Source organism: Amphiprion ocellaris, chromosome 21, assembly GCF_022539595.1.
Source record: "Amphiprion ocellaris isolate individual 3 ecotype Okinawa chromosome 21, ASM2253959v1, whole genome shotgun sequence".
In the NCBI taxonomy this organism is placed as follows: Eukaryota; Metazoa; Chordata; class Actinopteri; family Pomacentridae; genus Amphiprion; species Amphiprion ocellaris.
Window position 1 is genome coordinate 21,407,463 of NC_072786.1, and position 27,123 is coordinate 21,434,585.

Below are 27,123 nucleotides of genomic sequence, written 5' to 3' on the forward strand. Positions count from 1 at the left end.
GCCCCCTGGTGGCTGGCTGCAGGTACTACTGAAGAAAGCTGCGCAAGCAAAATGGAAAAACACTTCCTTTATTTGCAAATCTTATCAGATACAACAACACGACGGCCGCAGCCATCCACAATTTACAGCTTCCAGTGTGTCAGACCCCTGTTGTCTGCCTTCAGCAGCAAACAAACCATAAATACATAAAATACTGGTAACGTACTTTGGTGAACATGGCACAACTATAATAAAAGTGAAACAGTAGACGCACACAAACAAGAAAGAATAGGTTGAAGTGGAGTGCCCAATGTGATGGATTCACTTGTATATAGGTGGAAGTACATATATATTAACGTCTTAATTGGTTTAAATGGAAGAAAATGATTAGACAGAATTACAAACAACATAAAGTGTTCAAATCCTGCTGTGAGGGTTTTATTATCCAGCATCTTGAAAATGTCAGATGACCCCTCCAGCATCAGACACAATGAAACAACACAGAACTATTTACACGATATCAGCTCTAAAAAGCACAGTCAGCGTCAGTCCAGTGTTAATATGAATGTTGAGCTGACTGAGGAGCAGGCTTTTACTGGTATCCATGGTAACAGTGGACAACAGGTGGAAAGTCTCAACCTGTCAGAGTGTAAAATGTTTGTTGGTGCCAGCTTCAGAAAATAATGTCACAATAGTTAAAGGATCATTTGAGGTGATTCTCGCTGGGGTGTTATTTTAATAGTTTTGCTGTCTCTCCAATCAGTAATGATTATATTGTACAGTAGAAAAGATGAACCGACACCAGACAGGTATTAAACTAACCCCAAATAAACCAGATTTTTGTTTCTATTATAAATCTGGTTTATTTGGTTGTAAAAACTCTGATATTTGGAAAAGTCTGTTTTATTATTCCGCCAAGGAACGCAGCAGAGATGTGTGATGATCACTGTTGGTTTATCTGTCTGTTAGCAACATTGCTCAAAAACGGATTAGTGGATCTGGATGAAATTTTCAGGGAAGGTCAGAAATGACACAAGGGCCAAGTGTTTAGATTTTGGCAGTGATGCAGCTTATAGTCTGCATCCACGGATTTGTTAAAGATTTCTGTATCATTGTGAGATACTATCATGGCGTCACTGTAACTATGACAACAAGTGAACACTACATCAGCTGCCTGCTGACGATCACATGACTGTGATCCTACTACAAATCTTGAATTGTTTAAAGATTTCATCCATCGGACGACTGAGCATCCTTGGTAGAGTGCTGGGCTCAGAGTGCTTTTCTTGTTTTCATGATGCCATCACAATGTAAAGTCTAGGGTCTCGATGAGAAGCTGTGGGAAGGTCAGCAGGGTAAACACTGATGCACATGTGCAGTGGACTGCACCATGCAGATACAAACTGGAAAGCTTGAAAACATTTGGTTTACACAGCAATGAACAATTTTCATTTCAGTAGGCAGGTGCCATTTTTGAGTGCTGTATATGTAATGTAACTAGCTCTAAGTAGTAGAGGCATCTTTGCCTGAGCAGTGCTCTCAAACTAACCCTGGTCAATGGGTCTCTTTTTCAACGATGACCTCTTGTACCAGCCATACTTTTGTGTACAGTTTCACAGTGGGAGACTGTTATCAGATTTACCCCCCAGTGCAGTGATTTACCGTACAGTGACACCCATTGGTTTGTGGACTATCATCTTAAAGCTCTGGGCTTGGAATGAATCTTGCTTTTTTGAAACTACAAGTTAATGAGCAAGGGGTGGCTCTGACTGAAAACTACACAATGTAGACTTGCCCTAAAATACACCCTGCCTCATCATCTATTTTACTGTAAATGGGGCCATAATTTGCTAAATGAACATCATGCTGTATTGAAGGAGACTGCAGACTAGTAATTGAGACCATGAACACATTAGGACAGTGTTTACTGAGGTAACAAATCAAGTGAGAAGTGTTCTTGTTTTCTCATAGACCTCTATACAAGGACTTTACTGCTGGTTGCTACAAAGAATGCAGGTTTAAGACTCTTCCATGTTGCCGAGGATAATGTCCATCTTTTACATAGAATCTATTATTAGAACCTATCTGATTATCTGATTGCTCAAGCTTTTTGCTTTTTCTGTTCGACTTCGTTTTAAGTGATTGTAATGACAGCAAAAAACACAAAAATCGGACTGAAGCTGTACTAAAGCCCTAATTACCCTCTAATTTCCACAATGAGTCATTTCAATGAAACAGCCTTCTCTTTTTCTCAGAATACTGAACAATTTCCTCCTTTTTCTACCAGTATAGAAGCAAATATCTTTTTCAAATGATGGAGCCTTTTCTCCACAATCCCATGAATATATCTTTAATAAACAAAGAGGAACAGACACAACAAATAGATCCGTCCCCTCTGGGACCTTAGAGTCAATATGTGGTGTTTTGGGTTAAAAACCCTCATCTGGCTTATTACTGTTGACCCATCTATCATCAGCAGCATCTCTATGGGCATGTCTTCTCTTTCAATAAGGTTCATGTACCAGTGTGGGATTTATTTAACTTTTATTGGCAGCTTCCTCAGAGCTGAAACACATTAGTGGAAAATCACCAGGATGCTTTAAAGTATCCTGAGGTCATCTGTCTACGTTAGTAAGTTTAGAGCTACCGAGGCAGCTGATGTTTCCGTTACCTCTGTTCCACCCCAAAATGACGCAAAGCGATAAGTTTGCAACATCACCTAGCTCCTTTATTACTTTATAATAATATAAAAATACTCTATTTACAGGTGCCAGTGCAGTAAAAGAAAAGGCACAGTCCTCTCTGGGTTTGGGAGTTTACATAAGTGTAATAAGTGATATTAAAAATTTGGAATTGTGCTCTGCAAGAAGTCACATGTCAAAGATTTGTATAAAAACTACAGTATAAACACAACAGTGATTGGTTTAGTGGTTTTTCTAAGCAGGCCACTGTGTCAGGTTTTACTGCTGTATCAAACTGCAGCAGAAATACATCCATCAGAGCAGGTCAGAAACACCAGCATTCTGTAGGATGTATTTCTATACATGAGACAGTCTAGGTGGCTGCAGGGACGTGCTCCCAGGGTCGAGTGTGGAGATCGTTTGATTAGTTTTGTCGTGGCCGGTCCTGTCACCATCCTCTTCTTCTTCTCTGTCCCCGCCGTCCTTACAGGTGGGTGTCCTCCTCGTCGGGGATGTCCTCCTTCAGCAGGTTGTCGATGGGGACGATCCAGCTGTCGTTGAACTCTCCGTTCAGCGCCACCTTCTTCTCCTGCATCTCCGGCTGCACCTCCATCACCTCCAGCGTGGGGTTGTCGTGGTAACCATTCTCCACCGTGTGCAGCTCCTCCGTCAGGTGTTGCTACGGAGATTAAGAGCACAAAATCTCTAAAATTATTTGAATTTTCTCGAGCGGCTAAACTGATTGTGATGTGGTTTTACAAAGAGTTAATATCTCTTTTTAAAGGTTCCTGGTTTTCTCTTTGTTACCTTCAAATTTACCGCTTAGCTGTGAATATAGTGAATGGAATGCAACTTTAAATTCATGTTGATTTATTCGGATCACCTTTATGAAGCTTCTATTGTTATTGTTCTAATGCCACCAAGGTGTTGAAGCTCCATTTTCATCTTTGTGCTTTTGACATTCGTACACTTTGGTAGCACTGACTGCAGTACTTTGCTCTAAAAGAACTTCTGCTGACTAAAATCCACTGACACTAACTGTATTTGGCAGCAGGCAGTCAGCTCTGCACGGCCTCAGATTTGTGCCATCTGTTTTCCAGACTTTCTGCAGGTTCACTAAGTTCATTTTAAGACTTTAGCTTAAAGTTTTTTTTTTTTAAAATACCTCAAAGGATGTAATCAAACACTTGTTTCACCACCTAACTGTCTAATGTGTATGGAAAACCAGGAGGGACAAAATAAACCCAGTTATGCTACTGTTCAAAAGTTTAGGGCCACTTACAAAGGCACTGATTTTTGAAAGAAAAGCATTTTTTCAACCAAGATAACATTAAATGAATGACATACTTTGTCTCCACAGACCCTCAAAAACAGAACCGCAGGTAAACTGCAGGGAAAGGCCTGAAACCTACCTGGTTCTCGTTGTAGGGCTTGCGGTGGTGGGAGGCACAGACAGCAAGGATGACGATCATGATGAGCAGAGCTCCACAGGAGGCCAGGATGGCTATCAGGGTTTTGTTATCTGTTGGTTCCTTCAAGTGCAAAAGACAAGAAGAGAATTAGTCAGAGCCACGCTGAGGTGTTTGCTGCTGAGCTGAAGCTCTAACCCTGGAACATATCAGATCCTCACCTTGGTGATTTCTTCATAATACTGCGCTGCGACGCTGGTCGGCACTGTAAGATGAATTGTAATTCATTAGTTTGCAAAACCAAAAATGAACGTTATTTATTTTGATAAATGTGCGTTTTTTTCTGAAGGGAGGCTGCTGTTGCACCTTTGCCGTTTATCTCCACGCTGTCAAATATTTTTTTGCCGTTGTCGTGCCTGTATGTCAGAGTGCAGGTTCCATTTTGCCAGTTTGCCATCAGCAGCTTGCACACCTTGGCCAGATCCTTTTCTTCCTTCGTCTGAGGTCAAACAACACATAATGAAGTGATCGAAGCCACAAGACGTTTTTATTTTTCATAATGATGAATGAGATGACAGGACTCTGCTGTGCTGCCAAAGGGACAACAGGAAGATCAGAGGTGGCGGCTGAGGTCATTTCTTCCTGTGCTGTGATGTGTGGATTATTTGTGGTGTACTATAGAAGGGCACAGCTGTGTGGGCAGTCAGACAGAGAGAGAGAGAGGGTGAGTATATGAAAGAGGTGTGGGAACGAAGGAAACTAGTGAAAGGCAGGAAAGGTTCCCACTAAGACACTTTTTCCACCCTGCAACTGGAATCCTTTCCTTTTTTTTATAGCAGGCTTCACAGCTTCCTGTCCTGCTGCTGGAAACACAGCGTCTGGACACTCAGAGATCCACCCAGATCCTCCTCCAGTGGTGGAAGTATCATGTTTAAATGCCATTATGTTATGCTTAACCTTGTACACTGATATGAACGGTTTATCATCAACCAAAATCCATTGTCAGGGTTGAAAGGCATGTTGTCTTTCCAAAAGAAATGACCAAAATCCCACCATTTGTCAGCCACTGTGTCTGCTGCTGTCTTCTTGAAACGAGTGTAAAGAGTAGCAGCTGAGCTACATCTGAAGCTACAGACACTGAAGAGCTAACAGCAGGGATATTATACACTACCGTTCAAAAGTTTGGGGTCACTCACGCAATTTCATGTTTTCCATGAAAACTCACACTTTTATTCATGTGATAACATAATTGCACAAGGGTTTTCTAATCATCAATGAGCCTTTCAACACCATTAGCTAACACAATGTAGCATTAGAACACAGGAGTGATGGTTGCTGGAAATGTTCCTCTGTACCTCTATGGAGATATTCCATTAAAAATCAGCTGTTTCCAGCTAGAATAGTCATTTACCACATTAACAATGTCTACACTGGATTTATCATTCATTTAATGTTATCTTCATTGAAAAAACTGCTTTTCTTTCAAAAATAAGGACATTTCTAAGAGACCCCAACCTTTAGAACCACAGCATATATACACTATCAGTCAAAAGTTTGGACACACCTTCTCATTCAATGGGTTTTATTTAATTATTTTCTCCATTGTAGATTAATACTGAAGACATCAAAACAATAAAATAATGCATATGGAATTATCTTAAAGCAAAAAAGTGTTAATCTTCAGTATTAATCTACAATGGAGAAAATAATACAAACAACTAAAAAGCACTGAATAAGAAAGTGTGTCCAAACTTTTGAATGGTAGTGTATATATGATGGAATGGAGGATCTATGCAGTATTGTTAGCTAAAATATACATTTTGGGGACATGTGAGACTTACAGTAACTTGTTTAAAAAAAAGATATAAAATGGGACCTTTCATTTTTTAAAAATGTGACGCAGTTTTTCTATCCAGACAGTAAGACTCTGCTATGGCTTTACTTTTTTTTAACGCGGCTTGAGGAGGTCACAGCAGATACAACAGAAATACAGACGTGTAGTATGAATGCTTAAATGAATGTAATGCAGTGTTGTGCGTTAGTTTTAAGCGGTTAATGTCAAAACAGAATGGAGTGGAAAGGGCGTGGGCCAGCCTACATTGGACAGGACAATGGCAGAGGTCTGATGAGAGTCAGCAGTGTGTGAAGAGAAGTGGTCTGTATGTGCGTTAACAGATTTAAAGATACACAAAACAAATTAAAGGAAAGTCTTACCTCCTGCTCACTGAGTAGAGAGTACTGTCAAAAGAAATATGTGTCAGTCAGACATATGATTGGCTTGTATTTTCTTGTTAAAGTAAAAGCAAGTCCATATACTGGGTATATCTGCTCCCCTTTGTTACTTACAACAAACTTCTTTGGCTGAGGTGGAGTGGTGCTGGTTGGATTTGTGGTGGTAGCTGCAGTGGTGGTTTGCAGAGGGGTGGTAGCATCTCTACTACCTACAGTCCCTACTGTAGAAGCTCTGGTCTGGCTCTGGCTGGAGGGGATGCTGGTTGTCTCTATGCTCCCAGGGAGCTGTGTGGGCTTCAGTGATGTCAGCTCCTGATTTTTTTTAGATTCTTTCGTGGTAACTGCTATCAGGAATAACATGACAAATGCAAACACATCAACCCAGATTCTACAGTTCTACAAATTCATTTAGCAGATGCTTTTATCCAAAGCGATGTACATCTGAGAGTAGATAGAACACAAGCAAGGATCTAGTGAGGAGAAAACAACCTGGATAAGAGCCATAAAACAAGTTCAAGTGATAATAGGACCATGGTGTCTACAGGCAAAGCAGACGTAATAGGATTTTGTTTTTTGCAGTCTGTCAAGTGCAAAGGTGTTCAGTGAAGAGCTGGTTTTCAGTCTTTCCTAAAAGACTGAGAGGGATTCTGCACATGAAACAGAGTTTGGTAACTCTTTCCACCACCAGGGAACCACAGAGGAGAAGAGTCCAGCTATGGACCATCCCAGTTGTGGTGGTTGGATCAGGAACCTTTTGTTGGCTGAGTGTAGTGAGCAGGAGGGAGTGTAGACCTGAATGAGAGAGTTCAGGTAGGAGGGAGCTGTTTTCACTCTAGTTTTGAATATAGGTGTCAGAGTTTTGAATTTTAGGCGGGCAGAAAGATGGTTGCCTTTGTGGCTTCACATAATTCTTTGTGAGAGCTGACAACTTCTGAGTTGTGCTTGAATGTCATCAGGAAACCACTCTAGACCTTTGCATGTGCAGTGCTGCTTATGACATGAAATGGCCTCTTATATACCCTGGGAATACAATAAAACTTAAGCATGTCAAACGGAACATATTGTATTATGTCAGCTGCATTTTTTGTCGTGTTCATTGTATTCATCAGGTAATATACCTTTAGTGGTACCAGGCATTGAAATAAACAAGAAATTGAAGAAAACAAGGGTGGTCTAATCATTTTTTCCATGACTGTATATATAGATGTATCTAAATAGGTGGTACTATAATTGTATATATTTTTATTGTATCTTACATGTATAAACAGAAATTGTATATTATATAGATACTTAGGAAACTGGAAATTATCAATCAATAATTTATGGTAAAGGGGTGGGATTAAATAAGTGTTTGTTTACATCTTCTCACACCTTTTCAAATATGTAGATCTAGTCCAGAATTGTGGGATATTTCTTGCGTCAACTTTAGGTAAGTCATTGCCTGTTAAAATTTCAAATGGACCTTCAATCATTAGGTTCACATCAGGTTAACTGACAGTAATTTTGATGTTGGAACACAGTGGATATAGTGGCTAAAGAATAGTCCTTACCTCCAGTGCTGTCCCCCTGGCTCATTGTTGAAGTGATGGAGATGTGAGGCTTGGACACTTGTTTTACTGTAGTAGCATCTGTTGGGACCACTGTGTTCTTGGAAGACTCCACAGTGACAGAAGTCCCTGGGAGGCTGCCAGGTGCTTCAGAGACTTTAGTGGGTATGGACACTGTAGTGATCTGTACTGTGGTAGCCCTGGTGGTCACCCCAGAGCCGTGGTTGCTCTCAGTTGCTGGATTCACGGTCTTGGGTGGGACGTTGGTAGGAACAATAGGAGTAGTGACACCGTTCGCAGGAGGAGGGTTTCCAGGAGTGTTTGGTTTTGCCGGTGTGTTGTTTGTGACAGTTGTTGCTTGAGGCTGAGTGGAATCTGTTTTAGCCACAGGAGTGGTTACAATAGCAGCTAAGGTGGTCACAACAACAGTTGTAGGTTTTTGTGTAGGGTCATTCTTCTCTTTGACACCAGTAGTCGTTGGTACTTCAGTTGGGGCTTTGGAAGTTCCGTCATTCTGAGGCTTGTTTGCAGTCGATACCTCAACTCTGGCCGTGGTAGCAGCAACAGTTGTCGCAGGCGTGGCACCAGCAGCAGGGTCAGGAGTCCCGATCGTCACAGGAGCACCATCCTCCCCCAAACAAACACTGTAAAATAGGAAACCTAAAGAAAAAAAGACGCAAACTATTACTGTCAGCACACAACTATATGTGACATAGAAACAAACCAATCACTGGTGAAGACTAACCTAGCCAAAGCAAGACAAATTTATTTCTATAACACAATTCATACACAAGGCAATTCAAAGTGCTTTACAGTGGCAAAGAAAGTTATTCCAAAGATGATTTAAAAGGTCGACATTAAAAGCATGCCTGAAAATCACAGAAATTAAGCATAATTTAAGCAATAAAATCAACATGAAATTTTATCATGATAAAATCAAGGAAATTAAAACTAAGATAAAAAGAGCTAAAATAAAATCAATTTGAAAGTTACACTGCAATGTTAAGAATAACAGTGCAGCGCTGGTATTAAGACAGTCATTAATCAAAGGCAGCAGTAAACAAATGAGTCTTTAACCATGATTTAAATGAGCCGAGAGTTTCAGATATGTGGAGCATAAGAACTGAAAGCTACATTTCCATTTTTGGTTGTGACTGGGGACAGACAGCAGACCTGTACCACAGGACCTGAGCGATCTGGATGCTTCATATGATGAAAGGGGGTCACTGATATACTTGGGCCCTAAACCATTCAGAGCTTTATAAGCTAACAGAAGCATTTTAAAGTCTATCCTCTGAGAGACCAGAAGCCAGTACAAAGACCTCAAAACTGGAGACACGTGATCAACTTTTTTAGTCTTGGTGAAGACTGTGGCAGCAGCATTCTGGATCAGCTGCAGTTATTTTATGGACTTTTTAGGTAACTATTACTACATCTACTAAAATCTATGAGAAGCAATTATTTTATTGGTCACTTGGGTGCAGTGAAATCATATTATTAGTTAGCAGTTACATATTTACACTTGTGTGTGTCTGCTGTGGTCAGCAGGCAGGTCCTATTTATTGCTGGACATACACTACTATTCAAAAGTTTGGGGTCACTTAGACATGTCCTTATTTTTGAAAGAAAATCTGTTTTTTTAATTGAATATGAAATTAAATGAATGATAAATCCAGTGTAGACATTGTTAATGTGGTAAATGACTATTGTAGCTGGAAACAGCTGATTTTTAATGGAATATCTCCATAGGGGTACAGAGGAACATTTCCAGCAACCATCACTCCTTTGTTCTAATGCTACATTGTGTTAGCTGATGGTGTTGAAAGGCTAATTGATGATTAGAAAACCCTCCTGCAATGATGCCTGCACATATATATAAAAGTGTGAGTTTTCATGGAAAACATGTAATTGCCTGGGTGACCCCAAACTCCTGAACGGTAGTGTACATACTGGTGGTTTATTCAAGTCCCTTTTCTGTTTGTTTGTTTCAAAAACAGTGGTATGAAGCTGCTGGTAGCAAGGTAAAATAAATTATTAAAATAAACATTAAAGGTGCAGCTAAAGAATTAGCACTTAAACTCCTCATGATGCTCCATGTCACTACAAGCAGCCCCTTTATACTCCACAGTTATTCGATCTATTCTTTCTGTTCAGTTACTGATTGGTGCAGCTTTAATTTCAAAGCCAGGACCACTGTGGAGTCTGCGCTGTTCCGACCTCTTGCTCCTGGACTTCCTTCTGTTGGGACAGCTGTAAACTTCAGCCGCAGCCCTCCATCTTCTTCTGTTCCTCTATTAATAGTGACCAGGACAGGATGCTGCAGACAATAAACTTGGAGGCACCACACCCGTGACCGAGGCCTGTTCTGAGTGCCACAGTGAACAATCCTCACTGGACTCCACTGCCACAAAACAATGGCCTTATCCAGGCACACCACCTCTCCTAGTGACCTCCTCCCACCTACAGTAGAGCCACACAGCCAATGGATTTTCAGCATACATGTGTCATGACACATGCAGCCTTGCTAAAGAACATACAAACTATGTAATGCTAAAGATTAGCATGAGAAAGATCCCAGGATGGCAGGGACGAGAACCAGGGATCGTCTAGCTGTAAGGCCACAGTGCTAACCACCACGCCACTGTGCAGCCCAACAACCACCCTCAATTTTTTAGATTTTTTTTTGTGCAACAGCTCTAATTCTGTACAGAAGAGACTCAAGTCAAGAAGGTGTTTGTCCTTCTGTCACTGCTGTCAGATTTCTCTACTCTCCTGTAGCTAGAAACCTGCTTGTCCTACTGAAGATTGTGAATATTTATATATACATATATAATATATATATATTAGTAAACAATCTTTTTAAAAAATTTTTTCCCAAGTTCAGTACTTGGTACTGTAGCTTTTAACAAACACATAGTAACTCAAACTGGAAGAAGCAGTGATATTTATAAGGACTATTTTCAACATCAGAATAGTCTATATTGTTATGAGCTTGTGTGGTGTCTTGCCCAATTTTAGTGACCATATGTTTGTGAGGGGACTTTTTAATTCATGAGTGACCACAGTGAAGGAAATAATGCTTAAAACACATTGATCAGTTCACTTGAGTTTTGTGTCTTGTATTTTTGGCCATTTCAAACTTGTTTTGTGGCTTTGTGACTGCAAATTTGTGTTGTTTTGCTGTTTTTCCATATGTGTCTATGTGATCAGTGTTGGGACACTGGTTGATTAGGCTGAGTGGCTACAGCTGCTGCATCCGACGCACCTGCTGCAGTGATTGGTGACACTCCTTTAAAAGACAGACTCTTGAGCTGTTCAGATGGGCTCCGACTTCAGAGAACTGCACATCATATTTCTCTGTTCGTTTGACAGCGGGTGTCAAATAGCTCTCTTGTGAGAAATAAAGCCCCTTTGAATTGTGTTTACACCCTAAGTACATTTATTTCACCCTCCCCTCCTTTTGTTTATTATAATTCTTCCAGCCATTTTGGCTGGCTTAGTGGGTGATAGAGGCAATCTACCTCTATCACCTTTCCCAACCCATTTTGTGACCTTTTGTTTGGTTTATTTGTGTTGGGGTTCTTTGTTTTGTTACGGTTTTCCTTCTGATACTTTAATAAAGTTTGGGGTTCTGGGTATTTTCCTGGGGTCCCGCTTGGAAAACGTAACAATATTTGGAGTATTTAGTGTGTGGGGGGGATTAAATCCAAATAACTACAGTGTGTATTCATGGTAATGTAACTTTATAGTTTTTGGACAATACAGGCACAGGAATATTATATGTGATGAATCTGGTTTTCATTCTCTCGTGGGATTTGTTAATGTTCAGAAAATTTTAAATATCTCTAGACCTAAACTTCACATGTGGGATTTTTTTTACACAGCCAAGTCACAAATACCTGCAACAATTATTCTGATAAAAGCAGATTCTCTTGTCAGCAATTATACAAGGTGTCATTTCACAATCACCCCAACATAAGTCACTCTTCTTTACCTGGTTTACAAGAATCCCTAAAAAGCTGAAGGCAACCAGAGTTCATGCAGCTGAATCAAACATTCATGTGAGACTTTGATGGACAGGACACAAACCAAGCAAAACCAAAGCCTTTAAAAGCAGAATTCCCAGCAGCAGATAAGAGTTGTGTTCTGGTCAAGTGGAGGCTGGTAGAGACGAGCCTGTCCTGTCTCACTTTAACACATCACTTATCAGCTGTCAGCCTGCTGCCCTCAGCCCTGCTACTAAGAGAGAACCATGTCACAGTTGTCCAGGCAGAGGAGCCCCTTTGACGGAGCAGAGGGCACGAGTGCTGTTTGATGGCAGATACAATCCACCTGCTTCTTCCTTCCCAATAGTCTCCAGCTTAGCAGAATGACTTGTGATCAGTTTGTTCACTTATTAGAGTTAAAACAAATGAGGTTCCATCCAGCCTGTACCACGGCTGTACTGGTTTGTAGATTGTGCTCTGCTACTATCAGTGTAGAAACGGACCCATTAATACAACATATATCTGTACTAGTTGTTTTAAAACTATGTTCACATGCAGTCAGAAACATCTTATAAGGGGGATTTAGCTGAAGGAGTTCAGTACACTAAAGAAAATCCAGATTTTACAGTACTTATCTAGGTTTTTTAATGTATGTAAACTTACAGACGTTATCTGTAATTTAACATCCCAGCAGGTATTGGAAGCAGTGTGGATATAACGGCAAATTACATTTATTATTAATTTTTAGCAGAAGGTTTACTATATGGGCTGCACAGTGGCTTGGTGTTTAGCACTTTGGCCATGCAGTTAGAAGATCCCTGGTTCATGTCCTGGAGCTCATGGAATCTTTCTGCATGGAGTTTCCATGTTCTCCCTGTGCAGGTGTGGCTTTTCTCCAGGTTCTCCAGCTTCCTCCCACAGTCCAAAAACATGCTGAGGTTAATTGGTGATTCTAAATTGTCCACAGGTGTGAAAGTGAGTGTGATTGTTTGTCTCTATATGTAGCCCTGTGATAGACTGTTACCTGTCCAGGTGTCCCCTGCCTTCAATCTAAGTCAGCTGATAGACTCCAGCCCCCCAATGATCCTAATCAGGATTAAGCAGTGGATCGATAATGAATGGAAGGATGGATTTAATATATCATTTATCAGGGTTTTTTTTTTCTGCTTCAACTTAACTCTCTGCTATATTTAGCAGCCCCCAAGCCGGGAGGTTAAAGAAAAAGGCTATTTTTAGTTTTTCAGTTCATCCTGTGGGGCTGTACAGATTCATTAGTGCAAAATTGGTCGATATTGTAAATTTTTACCTGGAAAAATTAAACAGAAGTGCATTAGAATCATCAGTGGTTATTTGTCTTCTAAAATAAGACTGCTGACAAGCTTGAGCATGTCTTAATACTTTATTAAAGGTGTCTAATCACAGCAATTTAAAAAAAAAAAAAATTATCTGCAAAACATGTAATGAAAATGTGTGTTTTTGCAGTTTCTTTAAATAAGGATATTTCAATGTTACGGTTTTGATTTGGCAGCTGTTTTTTTTTTTTTTTTTGAAATATAACTGCAAATCAACACGTAAGTCAACACGGCGAGCAGATTTTTCACATCCTGAGCTGACAGAGTTTCACCGTTTCTTCTGAGATGTTTCCAAAATCAGTTTCTCCGTGTCTCCGTCCACTCGATGCCTTACACCCTCTCCCCCCAGGTGTGCAGTCTTGTTTGGTGTGACCCTCCTGACCCCAGCTGTCACTGATGTATCTGTTTCTTAGCGGGACACAGCACCCAGTGATCCTGCTCTTATCAGCACCAAGGCTGTTTTTACCTCACCCACACATTCCTCTCTGCACACCCTCCTGAAAACACACTCTCTCTCTCACACACACACACACACACACACACACACACACACACACACACACACACCACCTGCAGTCTGTCAAATCCTCTTACAGTACACCCTGTTTTTGTGCTCTGTCTCCTTCTACAGAGACTTCCTTTGATGGAAACTGAAAGGTTCTCTTATTAATGTTTTAATAATAACAATGGAATGGGTTAATGCTGCCATTTATAGTGACAAAACAAAAGAATTATCTCCATATTCCCCTCTAATGGCCAAACTCTTTGAACCTCTTTCAGTTCGTTGCTTTGGTTCTACAGATTATAACTTTACTGCTTTGGTTCAGTTTCACGGCTCTCAATTACCTTGATTCCAACAACAGCAAGCAGCTGTTTTCAACAACAACAACAACAAAGAAATACAGCTGTGATAAATCCTCTGTATACTCCTGACCCAGCACCAAACAGCAGACAGACACAGCAAGCAACTAGCTGCTGAACTGTCAGTAGAGTTTAGTGAAGCAGAGCTACAAGACAGGAAACTTCAACTGGGTGAGCAAACTGGCAACAGTTTACTAACCCTTTACTATTAGCACAATTTAAGGTGAAAGTACATCGAGTTTGGGGCGCGCTGCTAGCTCAACTGGTTGAGCAGGTGACCAATAAATAATGCCTATCGTCCCCGACACAGTGGTCATGGGTTTGAATCCAGCCTATTGCCATTTACTGCATGTTCTTCCCCAACTCTCCTCCCCATGTTTCATGTCTCTCTCTCTCTCTCCACTGTCCTATATAATAAGGGCTAAACCCCCCCCCAAAAGAAAAATCAAGTTTGTCCCTTTTCCCTCTTGTTAAAGGGCTGCAGTAATCCAGAAGTGCTAAGTACACATTTTTGTATGTTTTACAAACTATCTCTCATTCATCCTTTCACAGATTCACTCAGCAGTGGCACTAACATGTTGGTGTGAGTGTTCAAAGACTGTTCAGCATGTGTACAGGTGTACCAGAGGGCAAGCAAACACCTCCTGAGCACAACCACCCCCGATATCAGACTAGAATGTAATTATAACAAGCCTTACATCTGAACTTTTCACAATAGCAGCATGTTTGATCTCTTATTTTTGAGGAGACTCTCGGACTGAAACATTGTCCTGTATTTCATCCATCCGTCATTGTTACACCACTTTATCCTCATTGGGGTTGTGGGGGGCACACATGCACAGGGAGAACATGCAAACTCCATGCAGAAAGATGCCAGACCAGGATGCGATCTTCTAGCTGCAAGGCAACAGTGCTAACCACGAGTCCCTTTGTCTAGTAATAAAACTTACAATTGCATTAAAGTCTGTGTCCCTTCTGTATTAAATCCTGCCAAAAATAAAAACACTATCAACAAAAACTAAATGTAACAGTCTCCAAATTAAAACACAGAACTAGTAGAATAAGTAACTACTACAAGAAGATGACGAGTTCACCAGCAGTGACTATTTCACTGCAGGCTACTCTCAGATTTAAGCTCAGGATCTCAAAATCGTGTCTTTATCTGGTGATGTTTCCTGCTTTGTGACAAACCTTCAGAGCTCTCTGACCTCTGGATGCTCACTGACCATCAGCCTGACTCTGTAGATCTCCTCCCTGCCAGCGGACTGAACACTACAGCGTCCTACAGAGTACAGACACTCCGATGCTCTCAGCGAGGGTCGGGCAGCAGCAGTGTGAGAACCGACCTGCTGTCCTTTCCCTGGCTCTTCTTCCTACGTCTTGGCTCATGTCAGTGACGGGAAATGGCCCAGTTGATTCAGAACTGTGTTTGACTTCTAATTGTGAACAACATTATTATCTTTAGGATAGGAGGGTCGTGGTGTTCCAGGAAAACACGCAAACAGCCGAGTGTGCCGTAAATACCACATATCACATGCTGCTGGTGTCTGCTGTGCAAGTATTGATTTAAAAATGTCTGGATTTAATAATTTAGCCTCAAATTATGAAGTTAAAATCAGCTGCACTTGGACAAAAGCATTTAACATTAGTAAAGTATGTGAAAACCCCCTTCTGACATATGTGCAACAGAATTATGACAAATTCCTCTGTTTGTTCCAAAGCATTCCAAGACCTGAGACACAACAAGTAGAAAAGCATGTAGTGTTATTCCCCCATATGGATTGTCAGAAATGCAGTATTTTAAAAAAAAATTTTTTTTTAGCAATGCAGCATTTGTTTATTAGTTATTGCTGATCAGAAATCACAGCAACATAGATTGTGTCCGTTTAATATAGATGTACCCACAAACAAAATGATCTTGCTCTGAGCACAGATGTGTGTTATGCATGTGTACGTTATGTATAGATACCAAATCACGTGATCTAAATATGTAGCAGGCGGCAGGAATTGATGGGACTCAGAAACACCCCCACAATTTAATCAATTATTCCTTGTATCATTTCTGATGGATAAGTCCTGATAAGTCCACAGCGGTGGATTTGTAGTAGGATCACAATCATGACGCTATCTCACAATGCTACAGAAATCTTTAACAAATCCGTGGATCCAGACTATAAGCTGCATCACTGCCAAAATCTAATCACTTGGTCCTTGTGTCATTTCTGACCTTCCCTGAAAATTTCATCCAAATCCGTTTTTTGAGTAATGTTGCTGACAGAAAGACAAACAGACAAACCACCAGCAATTGCACAAGGGTTTTCTAATCATCAGTTAGTCTTTCAACACCATTAGCTAACACAATGTAGCATTAGAACACAGGAGTGATGGTTGCTGGAAATGTTCCTCTGTACCTCTATGGAGATATTCCATTAAAAATCAGCTGTTTCCAGCTAGAATAGTCATTTACCACATTAACAATGTCTACACTGGATTTATCATTCATTTACTGTTATCTTCATTGAAAAAACATCTTTTCTTTCAAAACTAAGAACATTTTCAAGTGACCCCAAACTTTTGACCGGTAGTCTAACTCTGCCGCGTTCCTTGGTGGAGTAATAACAATACAATAAAGTTTGTGACTGTTTTAAATATTATTATCATTAATTAAATTCCAAATTGTTTCAACAATTAAAAAATATTGTTAATTTTGATCCACACACAGTCATTATGAGATTGGATTGTAATTGTCAGTCAACTCATTATTTAATTCATTACTTTGTGGCACTAATCACCTCCTACAGCAGCAGGTCTACAGGATGAACAATGAAAGGACCGTTTGCACCAGAAGTAAAACATATCCTCAGATTTGTCTGTCCTCAGAGACCTGATGCAGCTTTGAAGCTGCTGCTATAGTGACTCTGTGGAGCGTGACGGTGTTTAGGCTGTATTCACCGACACTAAGTGGAGGATGGAGGAGGTCAGAGGGCGACTCCGTCTCTCTGGCCTCCCTGCAGGGGTCCCACTGTGTGAGTCCTGCTCAGTATGAGAACCACCATCAGTACATACTGAAGGAGGAGGCCTGAGCAGCCAGAGGGGGGAGACTGGCTGAACCGTCTTCCCTTCCTGTGACTGCCATGTTGTAAATAAATGCCTAGAGGAACGAGGCCCCACACAGACAGAAACTTGGAGAGGATAGGAAAGGAGAAGGGCCAGTTTTATTGCTTTGTCTGAGCAAATACTGCTCATATCAGCAGGGAGTCTCATTTGCTCCCATGCAGCCACAGGAGCACTAATACAACACTGATATTAGAAGATAAGACCTCAGCAGTAGAAGCTGTGCTTCCATATAACTGTTAAGGGAATCTGAAATAAACTTTTGAGATGCTGCAACGAGTTTAAAACGTGAAATGTGAATTTGCGGTGTGTCCATGAACTGTTTTGTAGTGAATAAAGTAGGCTGTGCAGTGTTATCAGACTGATGTAGACTACAAACCAGTCAAAAGTCTGGACACACCTTCTCTTTCAATGCTTTTTATTTATTTGTATTATCTTCTACATTGTAGATTAATACTGAAGATTCACACTTTTTTGTTTACAACATAATTCCGTATGTATTCTTTTATAGATTTGATGTCTTCAGTATTAATCTATGATGTAGAAAGTAATTAAATAAAAACCACTGAATGAGAAGGTGTGTCCAAACCTTTGCCTGGTAGTGTATGTTGCTCATGGTTATAATAAACAGAGTAGAAGAAGCCACAAATAAATCTATTTGTCAACCTAAAAAAACGGACAAAAATAAATTAACAAAACTTTGTCCATCTATGGACAAAGATCTGCTTTCCTTAAGTGATTCTGTATTTTATCTTGAACTTGTTTTACTATCTACTGATTTTAATTAACTGTTTTGTTTTATCTTATTGTATTTTATGTATAGCGTCTTTGAGTTTTTGGAAAAGCGCTTTATAAATAAAATTTATTATTATTATTATTATTATTATTATTATTATTATTATTATTATTATTATTATTATTATGGCAGAAAAACGGAGCAAAGTCTTCAGAAATGATTTTCAGTTGTTGTAATGTCAGCTGACGTCAGCCATGCTGGAGATGAAGTCAACGAAACAAGCAGGAATCAGCTCAGCCGTCATGTTGCACGTTTGCAGAAAAGCTGTTTACATCTCTAATCAAGTTTATTCACTCTTTTTAGAAAAAAAAAATCAATAACCACCTCAAGAGAGCTTGATAGCTGTTTTTGTGAAATTCAGGAAATTCCAGTTTTGCTGTTTCAGTTAACCTTTTCCAATTAGATACTTCAAAATGTGGATAAAAACACGTCATGGAAACACAGCTAGTGTTCCATTTCACCTTAACATGTTGCACAGGGTTGAAGTCAGGACACTGACATTTACACGCTGAAGCAGGAAAGACACAAACACAATCTCTTCCTTCAAAATTTCAGGCACATGACAGTCTGACATACTGTTTGCTGTAGCATTAAAGCAGCTGAAATCCTGTCAGATATTACTCTTGATATAAGTGACAGGCTTCTGCATTATAAAACACAATTTTCTGACACATAGATTATTTCATACATTTCTTTGTTTTCTGAAATGAGCGCATTAATCACTTTGCAGCATGTAATTCACAAATTTCGCATAATTTGCTCACTAAAGTACACCATTTTACACAATATTGGATGAATGTATTGCTGAACTGAGTATGTCAGAAGAGCAGTAAGCTGTCTGTACATGGTGTCATCTGAGCTAAGCAATAAGATAATGTGACAGCAGCATTGTTATATATGTACTATCTGGACCTGTATTATCAAACCACACAATGGATGCGGAGACAGACTAACAGGCTGACTGGCTGTGTGTGTGTGTGTGTGTGTGTGTGTGTGTGTGTGTGTGTGTGTGTGTGTGTGTGTGTGTGTGTGTGTGTGTGTGTGTGTGTGTGTGTGTGTGTGTGTGTGTGTGTGTGTGTGTGTGTGTGGGGGTGTGTGTGTGTGTGTGTGTGTGTGTGTGTGTGTGTGGGGGTGTGTGTGTGTGTGTGTGTGTGTGTGTGTGTGTGTGTGTGTGTGTGTGTGTGTGTGTGTGTGTGTGTGTGTGTGTGTGTGTGTGTGTGTGTGTGTGTGTGTGTGTGTGTGTGTGGGTGTGTGTGTGTGTGTGTGTGTGTGTGTGTGTGTGTGTGTGTGTGTGTGTGTGTGAGAGAGTTATCCAGCCAGTTATCCAACCAGCCTGCCAGGCCCTCCGACTGTAACCCGGATTGATGTGCGTCTGAGCGTGAACATGCACTGTGCGCGCCAAACGGAGGAGAGTAAATAAATAAATGTAGCTGTCGCTCCAAAGCACCGGCAGGACAAAGCTGCCATGTTAGCTTGGTGACAGTCCACACAAAAGCCCCTCCGGCCCCACGTGCAGCCATGCAAGGACGGGCCACTCCCTCACTGCAGACCCCTGCTGCAGCCGGGGCCTTTCAGGGGTCCAGCCGCCCCCATCCCCAGCCTATTGAGCCAGGTTTTTCTGCTCTGTGGGGGACTGTGGTGGGCCGCTGGGGGCGGGTGGGTGGGTGAGGAGGGGACGGGAGGCGTCTTCGCTTTACATTGTGTGCTGCAGTGAAGGGAGGTGAGGAGCTGTGAATGTAAAAACACTCGGCGGGAATAAAAGAGAGGCAAGTGAATGGGAGGAGAGAGGGGAGAAGGGGGGTGAGAGGAGAGAAAGTGAAGAGGGGTCTGAGGTGCTGTAAATCTAACGGCCACATGGGAACGACTGCCCACACACACACTTACACTTCATCAGAACACAACACACTCCCTGTCCTTAGAAACCAGACTGGTATGTGTGTTTATACAAGCTGTGGGGCACACTGGTGGTAAAAGTTCAATGTTAGAGCTCCATCACCTCCCACCACACACACACACACACACACACACACACACACACACACACACACACACACACACACACACACACACACACACACACCCTAACCCTAACAGAAATGAACGAAACCTGCTCTGGTTATTGAAGATTTCAGACACACTGCTGATTTTGCCTGTCATCGGTGCTCACTGGTAAGTTGCCTTTTAAACAACGTGTAGCTGAGCTGTGATTATTGCTACCCGACACCTCCCCAAAGTTACTATTATACTACACATATGTTCCCTGCATGTAGTCACTACAGATTTGTGCAGTTTACAGATACCATTTCTAAGGTCAACATGGTCATTCATGTGAAATAAAAATCTGTCTGGTTGACCCAACAGCACAAAAGGAAAGCGAGAGAATGTTTTTTTTTTTTAGTAGACTCTAGCTGTTCTAGGTTTGGATGAACTAGTCCTATAAAAGAATCAGGAGTGTGTAAACATGCATCATAGCACACACGCACACACACACACACGCACAGCTAATGGAGCGACAGCCTGTGGTGTTTTTGCTGAAAGCTGAGAAGTGAAGGGAGTTCACTGAAAGTGATGAGGTACATGAAAAGAGTGCTGAGGCAGTAAGGAGGGGAAGATGAAGAGAGGCGAGGAACGAGGGGAGGAGGAGAAGGTCCATGACGGTACCAGCCACTGGTCTGATTAATGGACACCTGGGTGTGCAGCATGGCATGCTGGGTAGAGGGAGGGAGTGTGAGGTTACAGCGGAGGTGAAGGCGAGCGGCTCTATAAGCAGCACTGGACAGTGATGAAACACTGAGCTTTACACAGAGCAGAGGTTCCTCCCTGAAGGAAACCTGTGTCCACATGCCAGCCATGCCTGGCCTTTAGAACAAGACACTCCCTCTGGACAGCAGTCACAGATAGACCCTCAGGTCCTGTAGGGATGTCGATTATTTCAATTCCACAGTGATTTTGTTACTAAGGTGACTGATTACTGTGAATAACTTTACTGGTGTTATGTTTTTGGAAAGTTTGGTTTCCGTTCAAACTAAATTCAGCCCTAAGTCATGTTTTAAGGACACTTCTTGTGTTTTAAGTCCATTTACCTTCAAAATTTTTACTTACTGCTAGCGTTTTCCCAAAGAATGTAACTGGTTTTAGACATGTTGATGGTTTAGACAGTTTTAGAACTGATAGCAGCACAATATAAAACTAGAAAAGTCAGAATCAGAGAGTGCAGTACTCCCCCAAGGCTGTTCAGTCATTGTTTCATTTCCAACGAATAAGTCCTGATAAGTCCACAGCGGTGGATTTGTAGTAGGATCACGATCATGTGATTGTCAGCAGGCAGCTGATGTAGTGTTCACTTGTTGTCATAGTTACAGTGCTGCTATCTCACAATGAAACAGAAATCTTTAACAAATCCGTGGATCCACAGTGCTGCATCACTCCTTGTGTCATTTCTGACTTTCGCTGAAAATTTCATCCAAATCCTTTATTATGTTATAAAGTAATGTTGCTAACAGACAGACAGACAGACAAACCAATGTCGATCATCACATAGCTCTGCCGCGTTCCTTGGCGGAGTAATTAAGTTGCAGATGACTAGAACTTTATAGGAAATGTGTCATCTAAATTTTGTGTGAGCATTATGAAAAAATACTGTGAAGTTAATGTTTTAATGTAATAGTCCCCATTGTCCTTGATGGCACAACACTGTTAGGAAATTTAACAAGACTATGATTAGCTAATATGTGCTGAGAGCGAAATGCAGTAAGTGTTTTTTCAGAATTTTTTTTCCCTGAGGTCTTCCTGGACTGCTTCACCAGCATCCATTGGTTCTGTTTGTTCAGTCGTGTATACCAGCCTTTAGGTCTAGTTAATTTTGTCACTTTTTCTGAGCACACTACAAATTCTGCTGAAAGAAGTTTTCTGCTCACAGCTAAAGACTGACTGATCAGGATTTGTTCTTCTTTGCTTTGTCAGTATGTTAGCACAACTTCAGTTTTTACTTTAAATGGAGGTTACTTGTGTTTGCAAATCAGAATACCTTCAGATTATCTTCAAACTGCTGTGAAATTCTCACTGAAAGGGGGTCTGTGGCTGAAGCAGCTCTACAAAGGAAAGCCTGAGCAGGACAGGCAGCTCAAGGCCGTCTGCTGCCACCACACCCTCTTTGGGAACCGGGATGTTGATGAAGTTTTTTCCCTCCTATTGTTTCTCCGTTCTCCCCCATGTGCTGGCCTGAGCAGACAGCAGACGAGTGTGCCAGGCCGGCTGCTGGTGTCCGGACAGGACTGCCTGTTATCTTGTAGGAAACGGACAAGTCGTGAACCAGTGAACGCACTAGAAAGACGCTCTGGATAGAGGCTAGGAAGTCCTGGAGGGGACTGATAAGTGATGATACTGGCTTTTCCTAAACTCCAGGATCCAACTTATTTATTTCAGCAGTGACATCATCTTTACGCAGTCAGTTGCAGTTAATAAGTATGCTGTTGAAATGGGATGTTGAAAACCATCTGAAGCACGTAAAAAGAATCTAAACACAGCCATTATTATATACACTTTTAATTGGTTTAATGGTCTAATGGTGCCGACTGAACAACCAGCTGTGGATCTTCCAAGTGGAAGAGGGTGTTATTCCAGATTTTCTTTCTTCAGAATGTTTTAAAATTGAGTTAAAATCAGCTTTGCGGTTGGATGCAGCAGAGTTATGTGATGATCGGCGTTGGTTTGTCTGTCTGTTAGCAACATTACTCAAAAACAAACGGATTTAAATGAAATTTTCAGGGAAGGTCAGAAATGACACAAGGACCAATTATTTTTTGATTTTTTTGATTAGATTTTGGAAGTGATGTGGCTTATAGTCTGGATCCACGGATTTGTTAAAGATTTCTGTATCATTACGAGATAGCGGCACAGCGACACTGTAACTATGACAACAAGTGAACACTACTTCAGCTGCCTGCTGATGATTACATGATTGTGATTCTACTACAAATCCACCACTGCAGACTTATCCATTAGAAATGATACAAGGAATAACTGATTAAATTGTGTGGGTGTTTCCAAGTCTCATCAATTCCCGCCACTCGCTACATATTTAGGTCACATGATTTAGTATCCGTATGCTGCACTTCTGAAAAAAAAAATGCTACATTTCTGACAATGGCTTAGTACTGCTTTCTCTGAGTGCTTTTCTAGTTAGCTAGAGTGGGATTTGGATTCCCTTGTACTTTGTATTCCTAATTTAGTAGTGACCAAACATCAACTTCTAAAGCTTTTATCGTGTTTGTTTACTCAAAAAAGAATAATGTACAAATGCTACTGATTATATTTATCTGAAAGTTATTACTCTGAGCCAAAAAAATATTCCTCCAAAAACTTCAACCTATCATTTTTATACTTTTATTTTAGCAAAAAAATAAAAATTGGAAACACATAATATTAAATAGTGAACTTTAGCAATACTGCTGTGCAGATTTTGTTACATTTGGACATTGCCAGTGGAGGCTACATTTTTTTTTTAGCCCTGCTACAAGTCTTCATGCTAATCAAGCTAACTAAGCTGCAAGCTGAAGATGTACATTTACCAGACATACAGACAGATGACAATGTAAAGGCAAACCAACATAAAGTGTCTCAGTAAGGTGTTGTCATTTATTCTCTGAGTCAGGAACTCTACTGGGGGAATGAACACCATTCTTCAAACAGATATTCCCTCATTTGGTGTTTTGATGATTGCTCTTCATTTTTTTCCTACATCTTGCACTAATAAATAAGCATCAGTCATCAAATGTGTGCTGCTGACCACAAACACAGACCATGTTTACTGATGTCTTTTCCACAGATGTAAATGCAGATGCCCTTTAGTCACTGTTCCTCCTGAAACACCAGAGAGCTGAGCAGTCGTTATGCCTGAAGCTCCTGCCATCTACGCACCAACGCTGAACATTCAAGTCACTTTGACTTTTTCCTTTTATTTTCTTGATCAATATCAAAATCAGCTGGGCCTCCTCAACACTTTTACAAATACATGGAGCATACAGTTCATCTGCGTGGAAGCATTTGCATTTGTTGGGCTTCTCTACTCATTTATTCAGGGTTTTCCTTTAATGTGTCGCCTGTCTATTTATGAGATTGGTTTTGTTCTTTGCATGTAACTCTCAGCAAGTGAATGTGTATTTCCCAAAATGCCTAATGATTTCTTCAAATGCTATTCAAGGTTAAGTAAAATACAAAATCTAATAAAGCAGTTGTTATTTTGAAGACTGTGAGAAACAATCGCTTCATGCAGTCATGTGAATAACCTAATGCTGCATCCGCACTTCTGGTCTTCACTGCTGACTGTCTTTTTTCCACACAATCAGCAGTCAAATAGGAAAAATAAAGAGAAATCAGAACCGTTCACTTTAAAAAGATGTCAAAAAGCACAAAAAATTGCAACACACAGCGCACATGTCTGCATTGACCTGCACTTGTGATACCAGGACGTTAAACAAACAGGCCCAGATGCTTGTTCACACGCACTAAAACATGCCGAGCTTTTATTTTTAGAAAACAGTGCTGACCGCCCTCACACGGACTTTTGAGGCTGTGGCACTCATTCTTGTTCACACGCTCGAAAAAATAAAAGCCTCCCGTCTGCATCCACCTACTGCAGTGGTGAGAGAGCGGCAGGTGCATAATTAAAGAAAAACACTTTCGTCGCCTTTCAGCTGGGGAAGGAGGTCAGGGGTGCTCTTCATTATTCAGGCTCCTTCTGTCTCTGGACCAAGCTCTTGGTGGACTCTGTGTGTGTGTGTGTGTGTGTGTGTGTGTGTGTGTGTGTGTGTGTGTGTGTGTGTGTTTGTAGGGAGGGGGATCATTGGGGAGTCCTTCACTGTGGGATGGTGGATGGAGGGGCAGATGTTTCAGCTCTGAGTCTTACTGTGTCATTAGGAATGATTAGGGCGGCTTTCTTACAGGTTTTATACAGAAACGGTGGAAAGAAAACAGCCCAGCAGAGGCACGGAGAGAAAAAGTGTGGGGAGCTGTTCAGTGCAGAAATGGGATCAATTTGTGTACAATTTGAAGAAGTGGCAAAAAGATAAAGAATATAAGCTGGTGTCTACTTTTGTTGCAATGAGTGTCATCCACCGTCATGTTTTTTCTTCTTTGATTCTGCATTTGTGCACAATTTGAGCTGGAGTTTCTCCTTTTGCTTCTTTAAAAGCATCAAATTTGGCCCCACATGTATGGTAATGAGAGGGATTCAATCTTAAGAACACTTTTAAACAGTCTAGTACACCACCAATACTCCCTTCATGGTGAACGTCAAGTAGAATCAGCAAATTTCTGACAGTGACAACAATTCATAAAAATTGAATTTACAAAGATATTACACAGAGCACCCCAGAAAGTGGCTGGAGAGTTTTCTCTTTTATATGATTGTACGATCAAAAGTTTGGGGTCACTTTTTTCAATGAAGATAACATTAAATGAATGATAAATCCAGTGCAGACATTGTTAATGTGGTAAATGACTATTCTAGCTGGAAACAGCTGATTTTTAATGGAATATCTCCATAGGGGTACAGAGGAACATTTCCAGCAACCATCACTCCTGTGTTCTAATGCTACATTGTGTTAGTTAATGGTGTTGAAAGGCTAATTGATGAATAGAAAACCCTTGTACAGTTATGTTAGCACATGAATAGAAGTGTGAGTTTTCATGGGAAACATGAAATTGTCTGGGTGATCCTAAACTACTGAACAGTACATGGTTCAAATCATTTACATGACATCAACCTATAGCAAAACTATTCACGATATAACATGAGAAAACAGCACCATCACTTCTTGTTATATACTCACACAAAACAATACATATGGACAAACTGAAGTCAGTAAAGTGGAGATCATTGAATACATTTAATGACCAGCACTTCAAAGTTCAAGGCAATCATGTGTTCACTGAAGTGACAAGATATTTCTTTGAGGAATTAACTTACACAAGGAGCGAAAAGCTTGACAGCTATTCTGTCAATCACGAAATGGACAAAAATTATAATACTGGACTTTGCATAGAAATCATTATATGATCACACTAAATACAATACAGTGGTGGCCACTGACAAGTCTTAAAGGCATACTGCTCACTTCCACCTTTCCAGGGCTCTAAAAATCCCTTAAGTCATACAAGCTAAAAACATTCTTCAGCTAAATTGCACACAATCATTGCCATTCGAGGTCACAATCAGACAACCCCCACCCTCGCAACAATTAACTGCTTAATTAAACCACCTAAAAGTTAAGAAAGTAGTTACAACTTTTGTAATTTATGTTGTTTGTCAGTCTGTTTAAGCTGCACGTTTTATGTGTGCATGACACAATATCAATCATAATTTTGACTGTTTTCATATTATTGCTCTCGATTCATCCTCAATCACAGCATCGTGATTACCTGACTCGTTATTTTCTTTAAGAGAATTTTAAAATACAGAAATTAATTTTTTTAACATTGAGATACAGAAGACTAGTTTCAGTCCTGACTATATCAGATGTCTGTCCACCTGTTGCTGCATCACTCTGTCTTTTTATACTAGTCTAAAGTGATGCAGCACAAACACAGACTACCGCACATATTCTCTATTTTATTTTACATTTTAGAGACTATTCCACCACCATCCCAGACTAGCAGACACATGCAGGGTCTCCAGTCCCAGGTGTACGTATGTGAAATGAAAGCTTACTCACTGAGTGAAAGTAGCAGCCACGTGATCCTCAGAGTCGCTCTCATCCTGTTTCTGCTCGCTTCTTCTCCCAGATGGGTTTATCCTTCATGCAGCGCAGCGCTCCGATCCCTCACTTTGTACCAGGAGATGTTGCTGATGACAATCCTGAGGCTGTCACGCCTTTCTCCTTGAATTTGTATCTCAGAGTAAATGATCTCGCCCCACGTATTGTTATTTTTCCTTCTTCTTTTAAAACTGAAAGCCAAGAATGCTTTTGTTAGTCTCTGCTGCTTCTTTCTCCGCGCTGCCTCTGCAGAGTTGGGGATTTGGGGGAAGAGTGTTTCTGTGGTCTCCTTGGCTGCAGCGTTGTTCCTCAGTGTCTCTCTCTCTCTCTCTCCCTCTCTGTGCTGTATTGTGCTCAGTCAGTCCTCACTCTCCTGCGAAGTTGTTCAGCTGTTTGCAGACCAGGAGTGC

The 27,123-nt window shown here is 40.8% G+C and overlaps 1 protein-coding gene across 2 annotated transcripts; it reads right to left on the reverse strand.

The window, feature by feature from the left end:
• Positions 1–52: 52 nt before the first annotated feature.
• podxl (podocalyxin-like) lies at positions 53–27,123 on the reverse strand. 2 transcript variants are annotated; one of them, XM_035943659.2, is made up of 8 exons: positions 26,672–27,123; positions 7,852–8,508; positions 6,416–6,642; positions 6,284–6,307; positions 4,436–4,568; positions 4,291–4,334; positions 4,073–4,192; positions 53–3,339 (listed from the first exon to the last, which is right to left on the reverse strand). In XM_035943659.2, exons 1-8 carry the CDS (start codon positions 26,712–26,714, stop codon positions 3,145–3,147), a joined length of 1,443 nt encoding a protein of 480 aa, XP_035799552.1. In that variant the 5' UTR covers positions 26,715–27,123; the 3' UTR covers positions 53–3,144. The 2 variants fall into 2 exon arrangements, with proteins under 2 accessions (XP_035799552.1, XP_023155545.1); XM_023299777.3 differs by having other exon boundaries at positions 6,416–6,645; positions 26,672–27,122.

Coding starts and splice junctions, on each gene's coding strand:
- podxl (XM_023299777.3), bottom strand. CDS start 26,714: ATGAGAGCGACTCTGAGGATCACGTGGCTGCTACTTTCACTCA. Junction 4,569..6,283: donor CTCTACTCAGTGAGCAGGAG/GTAAGACTTTCC, acceptor GTTTGACCTCAG/ACGAAGGAAGAAAAGGATCT. Junction 4,335..4,435: donor CGTGGAGATAAACGGCAAAG/GTGCAACAGCAG, acceptor TTCATCTTACAG/TGCCGACCAGCGTCGCAGCG.